Source organism: Botryllus schlosseri, chromosome 11 (genome assembly GCF_051294905.1).
Source record: "Botryllus schlosseri isolate E-star chromosome 11, Bs_hap1, whole genome shotgun sequence".
Classification (NCBI taxonomy): domain Eukaryota; kingdom Metazoa; phylum Chordata; class Ascidiacea; order Stolidobranchia; family Styelidae; genus Botryllus; species Botryllus schlosseri.
This window is the reverse complement of record NC_137246.1, coordinates 18,972,374-18,988,510: the sequence shown is the minus strand read 5'-3', so window position 1 is coordinate 18,988,510 and position 16,137 is coordinate 18,972,374. Positions and strand designations below refer to the sequence as shown.

At 43.5% G+C, this 16,137-nt stretch overlaps 2 protein-coding genes across 3 annotated transcripts in view; one reads left to right on the top strand and one right to left on the bottom strand.

Moving 5' to 3' along the window:
- LOC145450255 (uncharacterized) overlaps positions 1 to 16,137 on the bottom strand; it is a 69,861-nt gene that overhangs the window by 48,058 nt on the left and 5,666 nt on the right. The window contains exons 7-11 of one of the 2 annotated variants that reach the window (XM_080328769.1): positions 15,556 to 15,713; positions 14,942 to 15,132; positions 14,777 to 14,877; positions 13,167 to 13,200; positions 12,637 to 12,659 (exon numbers count right to left, since the gene is read on the bottom strand). In XM_080328769.1, the coding sequence (XP_080184895.1) occupies positions 12,637 to 12,659; positions 13,167 to 13,200; positions 14,777 to 14,877; positions 14,942 to 15,132; positions 15,556 to 15,713 (507 nt within the window). Of the gene's footprint in view, positions 1 to 12,636; positions 12,660 to 13,166; positions 13,201 to 14,761; positions 14,878 to 14,941; positions 15,133 to 15,555; positions 15,714 to 16,137 lie in introns of both variants that reach the window. The other variant, XM_080328768.1, reaches the window with a different exon arrangement.
- Positions 1,783 to 11,211, top strand: LOC145450257 (uncharacterized). The gene is made up of 11 exons (XM_080328770.1): positions 1,783 to 2,896; positions 4,106 to 4,244; positions 6,223 to 6,428; positions 6,610 to 6,842; positions 7,265 to 7,287; positions 7,353 to 7,568; positions 7,632 to 7,810; positions 7,878 to 9,147; positions 9,456 to 9,719; positions 9,789 to 9,937; positions 9,996 to 11,211. The coding sequence occupies exons 1-11, from the start codon at positions 2,765 to 2,767 to the stop codon at positions 10,788 to 10,790; spliced, it is 3,606 nt and encodes a 1,201-aa protein (XP_080184896.1). The 5' UTR covers positions 1,783 to 2,764; the 3' UTR covers positions 10,791 to 11,211.

Below are 16,137 nucleotides of genomic sequence, written 5' to 3'. Positions count from 1 at the left end.
TAATCGGGACAAGGCGGAATGCATTACAAAACTACTTCCCTCCATTATCTCCAAAATCTATATAATGACGTCAAAAGGCGACGCGGCACAGAATAAAGATTAAAAATTGCAGTAGAGAATCGCCACGGGCGGGTACGCTTTTGGAGATAATGACTCTTACAAATGAAATCGGCTAGAACTTGTACTGCACGCTTGTAATATCCACTTCAATCAGGCTTTGCTCAAAGCATAACAAATAAATTACAAGAGATCGCTTATTTACCTGTTCCACAACCGGCAGGCATGGTAACACAGCAAATAAAGTCAGTAAGGTCAATCTATACACATCGCGACGCAGCGATGTCGGCGATCGACGGTAACCTTACTGGAGCGTCGTAATGCACATAAACGGCAGCGCAATTATCGCACAAGTAAATTAAGTGCAAAGGATAAGTTTTCATTGGTTATCCAGAGCGGCCGCGACCATAAATTAACATGAATCGAATACGGGACACGACGGTCGCAGAAATATGAACGAGGTGTTTTCGAGTACCGCGTTATCAGCGTGATAAAATTCTTGAAGTAGGACTCATTGATGTCGCGGTAATAAATCCAGTCACGACAAACACGAGATATACCAGCTTATTACTTGGCCCGGGAAAGATCGAGAACCTGAGTGATTCGATTCCTAAACTAGTATCTTCATTCGAGTCCAATCGAGTATTATTCATTACGATGTCATAGAGTAATGGATGAGCAAGACGATTTTTTTGACATGTAAAAATAAGTCAAAATTGTAGCATTAGTTTCGAAAAATTGTCAAAATTGTCACAACGAAGCAACACGATGTGTCACTAGCAGTGTATGCACATTGCACATGCACAACTTCAGTGTTGCCAGCCAATAACTGCTGCTGTTGAACGTTCTTTCTCCGTTCTGGGCAAGCTACTTAGTAAGGACAGACACTTTCTACCCGAGAATGTAGGGAAGTACCTTTTGTTGTGCTACAACAAATTTTTATTATTTCTGCCATAATGCGTGATGTAGCCAACTACTGGGATTCTTCGCAGGTTTATATTTCGGTAAAATAAAGTTTTTTTCATGTAAAAATTTGTCAGTTTTGAGTAAAAAAATATTTCAGGCCTATACTTCGTACGGACAGACAGTTCCAACCAGAAATGAAGAACAGTAGTACAATTCTAACATTATGTGGAAAAACGCCTAATTTACATACATGAGATCAAAATTTTTAAGGTCAAACAAATGTCGAAATCTTACGTCTTTAGATGCAAATCTTCCGTTTTTAGGTAAAAAAAATCGCCCTACTGTTGAGAAATAGGTACCTGTTATGCGACTAAAAGGAAAATAATGCCAGCACTACACCACATAAAGATAGTTTAGTATTTTCTCGGCCATATCAATGCCATTGCACTTTGTGACAATGCCGTCGGTCGATCACAACTTCACAAATGTCATTTCTACGAACTTGCGTAGCTTTGTTCTATATGTTTTGGATGCTGTGATACGACTGATTTAAGTTTAAAAGCTTCCGCGTTGGCTAAGAAACATCGTAGCTACAATTCCACATGAAAATATCACTCTTAGGGAAAAAGGGTGTATAATATCAATACTTGAAAATATCGTCTTACAGTACTCGATTTGGATCATCGCAATTAACACTGGATTCGAATTCGATATTCGAATTGCTGTGTGGGGCGAAGACATCCCGTTTGTGTTGCTTGGCTGCGACGTCACGGAGGAGGGGAAGAAATAAAATAATGAAATTTCTAAAAGATGAAAACAGTCATCGGAGAGTCGAGTCTGCGTAAAACGCATTACGTCAATAATGCGAAGTTTCAGTTACAAAGGCTACATAATTGATATCATAATGGAGCAATTGTATACGAATGTGGGATGCGGAGTTTATAGAGTCGAAACGCAATGTCATCGCATGCGCTGCGCTAAACAATTCAAAACCGACCGACGGTCGGTATTTGAAGCATAAGTCTGCGCATATACTGTAGTCCACGATTGAAATGTATTAATAGAAAAGTGCTGCGGTTGTTCCAATTTACAGCCGCTATCTTTCCGACTTCAGAAGCGTTAACGGGAGCCTTTTTACAAATTTTCACAATAGAGTATATGGCGATAGTTTATCAGTTTAAGCTGGTTATTTATAAATCCACACCGCTACCAAAGAAATATTATCAAAGCATAATAAGATTGTTTTCCCATTCAAGCCTTTCACGCTATCACACTCGCACTCGCATACAGTAAGAGTAGGGAAAAAGGCGAAGCAACGCAAGCGTTAAAAAGGCTTCGGAGTGATCAGATTGTATATACACTTGAGGTCTCGAGCCATTGCGCTGCATTGAAAAAGAGAAAGGCATTGTCCACAGACACGGGAGATAAGCGTCGGATTACCGCAGGCTATTCGTCTTTTTCAACGGCAGAGAGCTTGATCTAGTTAGCTTGAGTTTCTCTTGGCGTCTATACGCATATCGTGCCGTTGTCGGAACCGCATTCTGTAGATGGGGATTGCGAAAATGAAAGATCACTAGTCCACAAGATTCAATTTTTTGTGCAGACTATACGCTGTCTACACCACGCGAAACGTGGTTATTAGACGGATATTTCCTAATTTTGCATATTCACAGAAAATCTACGCGATGGGTGATTACTAGGTTCACCGTCCATAAGTCTAATCGTAGGGTTGAAGCCGGCAGGCCAGCGGGCAACGAAGAATACATGCTCGGAAGTTGGATATAACACAGAAACGTGGAATATGGCCAGCGCCGAAGAACTGGAAGCGTATTTCGGCACCCTGATCGGAAAACATGTGGGAATAATACTGATGTGCATCTTCGGGGGGATATTGAATTCAATCATGCTCTACATGCTGCTCCATAAAAAGCAGGTTGGTACGAGCCTAAAACGGTTTATAGTTAGAAACAACGGAACGAGGCCGAACTAATTTTAGTTGGCACGCGCCGTTTCATGAAATGTGCCTCGAGCACCATAACTGACAAAAAGCTATACGATAAAACTGAGTATGGAGGCATCGGTAACGGTCGTCCATACTTCTAAAATACATCGACGATGCTTCACGCTTTTTGGCTTGTATGGACCGTGGCCAGTCTGGCCACTTATCATAATTTCTTACTAATTCAAAGACAAAGGGCTGTGCCAGTGTGACAGTACAATCTTCACCGTAAAAGAGACCACGGCCATGGCAGCTGGGTGAATTTTGTAACCACCGATCTTCAAGAGGACACTAACCACGCCGGTTTAGTTACAGTAGATTGGAGAGGACCAATAAATAGAACGTTGAAGGGGGCTTAAAATGAGAACTCTGCGTAATAACCATAGTCGAGTGTGCTATTTCGAATCAGATCAACTAATAATAACAGCTACTTACGCGACACAAGTAACAAAGCGGGCACTTCAAAGCAGGCAACGTGCACCATTACGCTGTATCAACCTGATATGAGATGATAGATGCTCGATGACACCAAACGCTGCCTATAATACACACCGCGCCACACCAGGGAATAACCCCAGATCCGTTAGAAAGACATCCGGGCACAGTAAATCACCACTGGAGCCAAGAGTTCGGACTTTGGTGTTGCTTCGTCTACACACCGTAATCGATGAAATGTCGGTTTGTTAAAAAGTAGACCTAGAACCACAACATGAACAATGAACATAGTTAGTGTCGGTGCAGTAAAACAACGCGGAATTTCCAACATTGCCAACGCTCTATATCCAAGACAATGACGACTTAGGCTACAGTTGAAGATAAGGTGCGTACCGATATGTTATAATCTGCTTTGCTGAACACAACAAAGTAATGATAATTTCGGTTATACGTCATACGATCAGAATGTCGCGTCATCTAAATAAGTCTATAAATTCTCCAAACAAAACACGGCGCGTCTCGAAGTCCTCAACCCATGCATACTGCGGAATCTGATGCAATTCGGAGTTCGGATTTCGACTGAGCATCCTTGGAAAATGTAACCTATAAGTATAACCAGTATGGTGACTGAGGCCAATGACACCTGATTCGGCGGTTATCGATATCGCCTGGGAATCGCCGTGTAATATTCTAACTCTCTTTCGGCAGGTTCGGAACTCGGTTCACACAGTTTACATGGTGCAAATCGCCCTGACTGACCTGTTAGTGTGCCTAATATGGCTCATCAGCAACAGCGTGATGACCCACAACATGGTCGCGATGAAGCAAGAAATGTTTGAATCGAGTGGTAAGTTATCACCTCCTCCAGTTTATGACACACATAGCCGGCGATAAAGCATGCCACAACCAATGTAGCAATGCATTTATGACACGGTGAGTGTTCTTAAAGAGGAATTCATTAACCATCACGGTGGGGTTACGACACAGAACGAACCCAAAACAACCGCCTCTTAATTAACCATAAAATGCGCTGGCAGAACCCGTTGGTCTGCTGTGGACTCGGGCGATTGAAGGACAGATATTTGAATTGAACAAGAAACAAATGCTGACAGACCACAGCGGTTGCAACACCGCCTTGCTCAAATCCGAATAATCCCCAGTCCGGGCCAACGCAAACCAGGGCAACGTTAAGTGACAGCAACACATTCGGCTTAAGCCATCTTCTTCCGAAGAATATAGCCTCGTCACGGGTGGTTTGCGGTACCGTCGGTTCGCTAGCTACAATCTGTCAACGGGGCTGATCCCGAGGGTCGTGCGAATACATTTCGACGGCAGGCGATGAAGGACGCATATTTCTGGATAAAATTGACAATCTCGACTTGACGAAAGTTCACAAGCTTGAATGAAAATGCAGGAAACAAGATTGATCGCGTGGCAGTGTTTCGTGGGCACCTTCACGATAAATAACGACGCCGGAACACGGCTAACGGCGAATAGAAGGTGACATCGCTGCCAATCTGTAACGGTTTTTAGGCGAAAAGGCGATAACGCAACCGCAAAACTGTATCTGATAAGAGCGTTGCATCGAACACATCTGAACTTGCCAGTACCTTCGGGAATCTCCAACACCACGTAGGATGACATGCACGGCGCATTTCGAATGTGTAATTTTTCAATCTACGTAATGAACAATGAGGAACGGCCAGCACAACTTTTTTTTAATTTTCGTTTAGTCACGTACAACCGTCTACACAGCGCAGCGCATTTTCCACACTTATTGTCCCATCACAATAACTTACGTGCGTGCGCCCCACCATGCATGACGATAATACAGGGTGGCAGGGAAAGACAAATATTGGTTTTAAACAAATTCTTCGCGGCCCGCTATTAAATTACTTTTTTTCAGTAAATGTGAGCGCGGAACTACGCTGGTTACAAGTGTTACTACCAATAGGGGAACCATTATCGCTTTGATATCGTTTCCAAAACAAATTTAAGAAATTTGCAGTGCTATGAAAATTAAATGCGGTACTGATAAAATTTCCTGCCATATTTTAGCAATCGAGACGGGTTGAAACGGTGCAATCCACACAACGAACAAACAAACCCATAAAATGAACAGATGCCACGGTTTGGACAGCGCTTATCTCGAGAATACCGAATACAACGCACGCATTGATGTTTTACGATAGTCCGACGCCATTCGTAATCGAATTGTCGACTAGATTCGACGTTTACCCATAAACTCTTACGACCGTGTCGGATAGCGTGCGAGGTATGCTAATGCTCATTTTTCGGCGGAAAATCTCACGATAGAAGGCACGTCGGATTACAGTTACAGTAGCCGTGTGAACCATCTGTATTACATATTGGTCGTGTAAACAGTAACGCTGGCGTTCGCGAATTCTAGTAGCCTGCATGACGATAGCATTCCGCTTCGGCCGCAGTCGAAAATTCACTTCAGGCACAGTTTTATCATACGCAATCGGTATGATGTATGTGGATGTCAACGAAGCGGTAATTCATTCCGCAACTACGTAATGCCAACACGCGTTCTTGTCGGCTGGAAGGGCCAGCATCGGAAACTTGAATTCACCCATCAATCAACGGTTTGGTGTTATTAAGTGTGCGCACATCCAGTTCATGATAACACAAACGGATCGCCCTATAAGAAATACCTATTCCACAGGGAACAATCTGATAACCGCAATGCAATATCCTTGCATCGGTGCAATATCGTATCAGCGGCGTTGCAGCTGGATTATGAACACGTCAATCGTTCTCCCGCGCACGTGTAGTTCAACACATTTTAATTTGCCTCCCAGCTCAATATGCCGCTGGCGACATGAACTTGACCACCAACATATCGACGTTTGCCGACGACTTGCCGAGCAAACAACGGACTTGGCGGATCATCAACTCGTGGTACAACTTTCATTATTACGTCAACATCTTCCTCCTGGCGAGCATGAGCGTTGAAAGGTGCGCGGCCGTATGGAAGTCCATGAGGTGTCAACGGTATAAATACGACGTGAGTAGAATGACAAACGAGTGCATCAAGGAATTATGAATGTCTTCATATATAATGCAGTCAAACGCGCGTATCAATATCATCAGCAAGCGCATTTTGTGCATCGATGAACAATTGGCAATAATCCACAAAAGGTCCTTCCCATACTATGATGTTGTGTTTACGAAATGCCTTTTTTCAGAGGAAGATTATCATCGGCATCAGTATCGTCATGTGGATAATAGCCTTGGCGTTCACGATGCCCGAGATGGTCAATCCCGATTTAATCGCTAGCGAGAGCGATTCCCCAGACAGCTTGAGTCGTGTGATGAATCGCGACAACCTACCTACCGCCGGGCAACAAGGAAATCACACTCTGCTGGCGTATGACCGGCGATCCGGGACCAACTACACCAGCGTGGGGTTGCCAAAAGGGTGTGTATCATTGTAAAATGTACATCAATATAACTTCTTGTGCCAAAAACTAATGGGTTGCGGTCGGGCGGCTTCACGTTGCTTGCCGGGTGGGCACTGGGCAGTTTCGCTTGACCCGATAAGGTTGAACCGAATGAGAGGGTCGACCGATATAGACTATATTCGATAGCCAATTAGCCATTCGTTCTTCGACTTTGATCCAAAGTAAACTCATTGTTGGTAATGATAAGGAGTAAGCACGTCATTCATTGAATATCGTAGGCCCCGGCACGTCTAAACGTGTGTGACACGTAAACGTTGCCATGTACTGTACAGATACAAACGGGGTTTCCGGTAATCATAACTCATCAATCAGTTGTTTGCAAAGTAACAGAATATCCACATTGGAGGAATCTAATGTAACGTTCACATTTTTCTTGCAGAAGCAAATGGAACGCCCCGTCAAGTATGTACTGGCATTATTATAAGATGGCTTGAAAAACTTTTTACGTGATATATGTACTGTTGCAGTCACAACTCGACCGTATGAAAAGCAGAAAGTGAACTATTTCGCCGACATGGGAGTCTTGGACGCGTGCTTCACGCTGTTGGCGAGAGCGGAGGAAACTAACGCTGAATACGTTCAAAGCTACGGCAACGTGAATCTTCACTTGTGCTTCGACGAGCTCGTTAGCATCGAGGAAACATACGCACCGCAGAACTTGGACGAACTAGACGGTATTTCAGGTAGCCTAATCGGAAACGAAGGAAGTACCACAACCGTGGATTATTAGCTTCGTGTTTTTTCAGGCAACGACGAAGACCTACTCGAACAGTATGGGGCAGACTTACTCGGAGATGATTGGGAAGAGCTCCTTAACGAAGAAGACTGGGACGGCACAATAGACGCAGAAATTGGAGACATCATTCCTCTGGACGAATACACAGACGTCTACAACGCTGCCATGCATTTCGAAGGGCAAAAAGTGGTAATGAGTGTGCTAAACATATCAACAAAAACCATGATCTGGTCTTAATTTCCTATTATCATCACAGGTCAAGATGACTACCATAGTGTACAGAACGATGATAACGACAACCGCCGAGGCGGTCGTCAAGCATTTCAGCGAATTCGACGGCTTGCAATCGATGTGTTACCCCAACCTGTCGCGGGCCGCGACTATATACGTCCTCGTGATCAACCTTGCCTTGGGTTTCTTCGTGCCTTTCGCCATCATCGTGTTCAGCTACGTGTCCATCGCCTGCCTGATAGGACGACGGGTTCGCAACAGGATGTCGCTTAGCATGAGCGAGACTTCGACCACCCATTTCCACGCTAACCAGTCGAGCACCGACGGCAACGCGGCACATTCGATACACCTCAGGGAAAAGACGAACCAGCGTAGCAGCCGCACCGACTCCATGAGCCGACGTATGTCGGATTTCATGCGGTACGTCCTCTTGCGAAAGCCACACGACGGCGTGGAGAACAGGTCGTTTACCGACAACAGCGACCAAAACGCGGCAGTTCTCGTGTCTTCGAGGAACGCGCCACAATCGCCAGGAGCCCTCAGTTTCGAAGAGTCCAACTACCAACCGGAAGGCTCTGACAACCTTCACCGATACCAGAAACTCACCGCAGCTAACAACCAGTGTTTGGAAACCGCAAACGCGGTGGACAACGGAAGTTTGGAAACTGAAGCGGCGCCGGGGCTGGAATCCGACGACGCGACACGTCACGCAAACCACGTACGCATGCGCAGCGGTAACACAAGAGCGAAGTATTCGCTGTACCACGATTCCACAAACGAAAACATCCCGCAAACAATCGAGGAGCATCCTCTCGAGACAGAGGGAGTAAACGAAGAAGAAGAGTTGCTCAGGATCAGCAACGGCTCGAGTATACTCGACGGCACATCCGCAAGCGCGCGGACGACGCATTCGACTAGACTGCTAACGCGAAACTCGGGTAGCAGACGAGAAAGCGGCGGATCGTATGGTAGCTCCATGGATAGCATGGCTACCGACCAGACCTCACTGATACCGTGCGTCGACAAGAGATACTCGGCCGCTACGACTACGTCGGCTTTGACACCACCCACGCCCGTGGAATCTGCGAGCCCGTACCACAATCATTTTTTCCCGAACGCTGACGATAGAGTCGCGCACGTGCGTACGCCGAGCGCCGAAATCAATTACGTACAAAGTACGGTGCTGAACGATGTCACGAGACAACTGTATCGGAAGCCGAGCAAAATGCAACAAGGCCCAAGCGGTGATCACGAGCAACGGATGCATGCAGCTAATGGAACGCCGGAGTTTCCAGGTATGGTACATACGTCCTACCCGGACGGAGGTGGTCAAGGTAGTCATCGTTGGCGCTCAAGTAGAAGTAACGTTGCAAATTTCGAATGAAGTGCAAGTAGCAGTAGCGATTTCATTTAATTGAGTACATTTATAAGCATTTCAAGGATAGGTTTGCCTAAAAAAGCTGAAAACTATTGAGTAGAGCGGGTAGTCAAACACTAACTAGAATACATCGAAAAGCTAAAAACACTTCGACACTGATATCCTCCGTACCGTTCCTGAATAGAGGTAAATAGGAACAGAATTAACATCGTACCACGTCTACAGACAGCGGAATTCACAGCAGAAGCGGGACATCACGGAAAGACCAACGATACTCCTACCCGCACGACGGGGCAAGCAGAAACGTGCACGAAGACCGGACGAGCTCAACGTGGTTGATTTCGAGGTCAAACTCACGCCTGAACCATGAAAACCACGACCACGACGGACACAAACACACCTCGACCTACAACCGGCAGAGTTCGAACAACTCCAGTAACTCTCAGCCTCGCAGAAAACTTTCTTCCTCGTCGAAGCGAAGTACCGGAGGTAAAATGATATTTACTAAAGAATCACATAACTAAGAATCAATGACCTATCGTTTCATAACTTTTGCAGGAAGCCATTCTTCATCACGGAAAAAGAATATAGTCCACAAAAATGCGGAGAAGCAGTTACGCGTATCGCGCACGCTACTGACGTACGTGATCGTTTTCGCGCTGTGCTGGCTACCTCAGCGTATCACCTACCTCCTCTACACCACAGAAGTATGAGCGACAGGCAAAATCAAACTTTCGATCCGAGCCAACGCTTTTTCTTTCGCAGGCACTGATGGGCGCAGACGGCTTCACGTGCTTTCAACTAAACACCGCGGTGCGGATACTGAGTTTTATCAGTGTCCTTCTGAACCCGGCGGTGTACATCCTCACGCAGAGGCAATTTCAAGAGTACGTCCGCAAATGCGCCTGCGTAAAGTTCCTGCGTCGCTGGTACGCGAAATGCTTCAAAAGCGACGCGCCAGGTCACGACTTCATCATGGACAGCAGGTTTCGAGTCACCAGCGAACGAGACGAAGAAGGCGAAGTACGCGCTCACCTTGTGCAAGAAGACAGACACCAAGGATTTGCGACATGCCAAGGAGTTGGCGCTAAACAGCCGTACAGTATGCAAACGCAGACGCGCCAAGTAATCATGTCGCGAACAGTCGCCGGGCAGCATGACATTTTCCAAACGCCCGCAATGCGACGCGACGCCACAATCGACGAAATGAAAGAGGAAGAAGCCGCTGCAGAAGAGAGCTTGGAAAAAGAAATGCGCCGGCGAGCGGCTGAAGAAGAAAAGCGACGCAAGGACGACATCAACAAGAACTTCATGGCGTCTTCCGAAAACGAAATCTCGTCTAACAAGACCAGCGGCAACAAGACATCCAGCTCCAGCACGAAATCCGACAACCTCAACGAGTTCTGGAGGCAGTGGATGGAGAATGGCGGTCCCGCGATACCACCAAGTGACACAAGCGGCGGTGTAGTGGGTTTGGACTCCGAATTCGACAACGTCGAAACTGTACCCGGCAAGTTACCCGTAAGCAACGGCTCCGGTGGACGCGCAGTAATAGAATAGAATATCGCGACATCCAGTACGTAACAACGATAAGATCGACGAATCAAGAGCTATCGCAGTTATTATATGTTCCACAGTCCAACCTAACAATTCATATTCATCACTCGCGGTGCTATTCATCCGACTATTGCACGACCGCGTGCAATTGCCACGTATCTATAATAATATTCGAAGAACATTACCTACCACTGTGCAATGCCGCTGCGTTTCGCGCGCACGCATCCACTCCACGATACCCTGGAGATTATATTGTTTTCGTGTTTAACATATACTACATATATTTTTACGATGTTCCTTTTGAATTCGTTATTTTCTCTCAATTTACGACGCGTTATAATTCTCGCAAACATGACACCCCTCCGTCAAGAACGTCTTTGCAACTGATTAAGCGGAAGGAATAAAATTTGGAATCGAAACGTCATTGTTGCCGCGTAGTCGGTGGTTTATGAAGGCGGTTACAGGGGACAGGCTTCAACAACCTACCACATGAACATTATTACGCAACGGATACATCATTTGAGAAGAGGCTCTAATATACTGTTTTAGCACCGTAGTATTCCCGCAGTCCCATAAAGTAAATATTTCAGTGAAGATGTCAGACTGAAAGTGTCTATATGAGAGTGAGGTGGATGTTCGGAAATAATTCTCGAGAACATGAAAAAACTAGCCAGCATTAAAAAGCATTGAGTTTTCTATTCTATACATGAAACTGTGCCCGAATCGGTCACCCAACCAAACCATGCTCGTGTGAATGTTTAATTTGATTCCCATGGACTCAAATTCAACATGGCTTGCCTCTATGCTTCCGTAAGTCGCTGCCTGCGCACTTCAGGACTCGCTGAAGAGCATGGACATTAGGAAAGAATTTTGAGTTACGCTAGACTTGAAACACATTGCTGTAGTAACAGTGAACCACAATGCCATTCACACGCTTTAGAATTTCATCTGGTAACATATAATCCAAGTTTATTAAATATACTCATCCGAACTCATCATGATGGAATCCTAACTGACTAGATTTTACACTCTCCTGTAGAGATTCATATTACTAAAACTGGGCGCAAAGCACTTAGTACACAGTTCTCAAAACCACGACAATGGGATTCGCGAAATTCCGTGCAGTGAGCGATTTCGAGCTATCTGGAAGAAGGTGAAAATTTGCATACAGTGAAAGATGCGTACTCTATATGTTTCGCGATTTTCAATGGACATGACATATTTAATGAAAGCTAGGGTCAATGCGTACCGGGCGGCGAACAAAACAGAATAAAATGATAGTACTCCAACATTCATAGATTATATGACACCTCATTCAAGCAACATCGCAATCTTGCAGCCTGTTTTCCACAAATATATACCAGCAAGCAGCAACCGCTGAAAGTGGATGTGGTTCTTGCTGCAAATGATACAGTAATAGTAGGCTACAGCAATTTCCAGAGATTTTATGACACTTCATTCCAGTAACATGTCAATCTTGTAATCTGGTTAAAATAAATATGTACCACCGACCACAGGAAGAAGATGTACCCTACGTGAGTGATCTATTTGAGTAGAAGCCCGCCACTACCAGACCAGATTGCAGCCTTGCGTGACTTGTGTGTTGAGTGTTGAGCTGTCAGACGCAAGCAGTTCAGTTTTGCTCAACAGCGCCTACATCTGTACAGTTTTTGCTGTTCCAGTACATCATACGTTCGCTTTACAGTATTTTCTAAAATACCAACTCACCATAATTTAAGGTAATAGCTTTTGGAAACTATCAAAAGAACTGTCTATGAAATCGGTGATAGCATAAGGCTGACCTGATCTTCACTAGCAACTGACTCTCAAAAAGGAATAAAACACTCACAATTTCTGAAGGAGAGCCAGAATCTGAAATAAAAATACCAAGTTTACCAGATTACCTAGTTTGCCTCCTCTGGCATTACTAGTCCAGATTCAGAGGCCCTAAATATATAATGGACAAAATTTTCTTTGTAATCAAATTTTTTTGGAAACCACGCCTTGAAGTCATCACAATACCACCCAGGGAAGAATTACTTCCCGGTTGGGAACACCTCCTGTAAACTTATATATATCACATATACTCAATTTGCGGACCTTTGAAGTGTTGGATCCTGACACCGGACGTTATCTGTTGTTTTAGTATCCATGAGCATTCGTATGTGGCAGACTGGTGGGTGAGTAGACCTTCTAGCCAACCAAAAACGGTTGGTGAGATATTACTAGCGGGTCAAAGAAAATTTCAGACTAGAAATAGTTGAGTATCCCTGCTGTATCGTACATAATTATATTTTGAGAATTGTAGTCTCTTCGAGTTGAATCTTCTTAATAATTATGGTCTTAGCCCCCATTAAGGACAGAAAATGCAATATTCACCTTCTTCTTCGTGGTCTGAATCCAATTCCTGTTCCTGAAACAGACAACAAAAGGCATTCAGAGCAGATCAATATAACAAGTGTCGACACACCGAGATAGCTGAGAATGAGATACTATCCATTACCGAAAATCATAACCATTCTTCAACTCTACAAGTGTCAGAATATGTAAATTCAAATTATGAAAATGGATCTATAGCATTTCTGACAGCACACGGGCAGGTGTGATGGACATACAATCGTATATTTGAAATTTTGCATATATTTTGTAATATTTCCAGGCACCACTGTAAGATCGCAATTCAAATAAATTGCTAGGAGAAAAAGGCCTCCCCTATAGAACTACTCTCTATCAAGCTTCAGAAGTTATCAACTTAGAGAGGCTTACATCAGAACATTGGCTGCTACATCAAAACAGAAGTTACGTGGTCTTGGTTTTACCATTTCAACATACGGGATATATATTGCAGACCCTGTGTTTTGTACCCACGGAAATTATAGTTCATATTATGCTCCTTGAGCATGTGCATGAATTGACATCTCGCATTTTATATCACACTCCCAACCTCTACAATGCATAGATAATACGAATGTAATATATTTTTGATTTAAAGCTTTCAACAGATATGTATAATAGGCCTACACATTGTCAGTACGAACATCATCAGAAGAGCGTTTTTTTTGACATGTCAAAAAAGTCAAAATTTTGTCAAAATTTTAGCGCTGGTCAAAAAATTGTCAGAATTGTTTGCAAAGTAAAAATTTTTTTTCAAAATGCATTTCGTTTGAATCGTAGATGTTTGTACTGGTGAACTCATCATTTGACATTTTACATCTTGTAGCCTACTTCATAGACCTACCATTGTAGACCGCCCATTGTTTACTCATTGTGAATCATAAACGGTCAAATGAAAGGTTGACATGGTGTTATGCTCAACGTACCTAGAGATATCCAGATATCCCTGAACGTACCGCAATATCCCAACTGAAGCAAGACTGAGTGGGCATTGGTTCTTATATCAAGAAGGGCACAATGAAATATTGTGTTGTACATTACATTGTCAGAATGAAGCAACACGGTGTCACCAGCGGTGTAGGCTATGCACATTAGCAAACGTCACAGTGTTGCCAGCCAACAATTGCTGCTGTTGAAGGATCTTTCTCCATTCTTGACGAGCTACTTAGTAAGGAGATACACTTTCTACCCGATAATGTAGGAAAGAATCTTTCGTTGTACTACAATTTTTTCAATTATTTCTACCATAATGCGTCATGTAACTACTGGAATTCTTCATAGGCCCAGATTTTTTTATAAGTAAAAGTTTTTTCATGTCAAAACTTCAAAATTTGTCAGTTTTCAAGTCAAAAAGTTCTTTCAGGCAAAACTACTTCGCAAGGATAGACAGTTTCAACCAGAAATGAAGATAAGTATTCTAACATTATGTGCGAAAATGCCTAATTTACCTACATGAGGACAAAATTCTGTCAAAATCGAGCATCTTAAAGACCAAAAATGCCAAAATTTTCATTCATTAGGTCAAAATCCTTTGCTTTTTTCGGTAAAAAAACTCGCCCTAGTCATCATGCAATCAACACCTTATCTCGGTTTACTTCGGCAGTCTTTTTCTTTTTTTTCCGTTTCTTCTTTTTACCAACATTAGCCGTAACTTCAGATGGGATCTTCGGTGCCAGCATCGCTTTACTTTTGGATTCTTGAAACCAAGATCATAAGAAAGACAGAATAACCAAATGGCACCTCACCATCACAATACTCACCTACTGTTCTGAGAATATTTTGTAAGTCCTCTATGACATCGTTTCCTTTGCAAAGGCGAAGACCTTCGTTAGCATACTCAATCGCTTCAACAACATATCCCATTTCGCTAAGACATGTCACAATTTTATAATAGCCTTTGCCCCAATCAGGCTTCAAGATGATGGATCTATAAGCATCGGCAAGTGCAGTTCTGCAAAAAATACGATACACTCATTAATATATTGGTAGCAGGTTTAAATAAAGGTATGAAAATCAGCGTTTGCGGGTGAGTACATTGGCACCTGAAAGAATTAATGCTATTTCACACTACGCCAAGCGAAGAATGTTACAAGCACTAAGAAGGATAACTTCTTTTCAGGATTTTGCTTTGAAGTGCCTGTTATTATGGGAGGGTGGTGTATTAACAATGTAAGATATTTCTATGTCTAATCAATCTTCCAATATTCAACCCACAAATCTCAACTTGCAAATTGCAGTAACTTATAAATTAGTCCATTTCTCATCAACCCATAAGGTACGCACCCTTAATATCACAGCCAACCTTGTCTTCATGTCGTAAAAGTACCATTGAGCATAAACACACGAAATCGAGATCAAATGACTTTTATCTCACTCATAATCCTGAAGACGGATAAAAGCTTGGCACCGATTGCTATACAAGAGATAATGAAATGGAGCCTTGTTGATTGCGACGGTGTATTCCTTCACGGCATCGCCAAATTTCTTTTGCTTGTATAATGTGTTACCAGACTCACGGTGGCCTTCGAGATCCTGAACAAGAGAGTAATATGTATAAAATTCATGTACGACATGGTCAAGATTTTGATGAATAAATCGCAAGTGATGTAATAGAATATCTCTTCATGAAATTGACGTCATTGAAGTCACTAAATAGCCATACAGTTCTTGAAATAAAGTAGCCGCAGTCAGCAGGATCAACATAGCATGGGTCCAAATGCGGAGCATGTCATGACATGTTGTGGTCATCATTTACCCGCACAAATTTCACGGGGTAGTCAATATTAATATTGTCATTGGAAACGACAATTTTAATATCGGGATACTGAAATGTTCAATAAAATCACACCAATTACAAGACGGCACAGTTCCACTCTTAAAATATGGATACCGCGAACTTCACAATGCTTGAGTCCAAAATTTGTAGGTGCAGGATATTTGTGTCTTTAACCAAAGT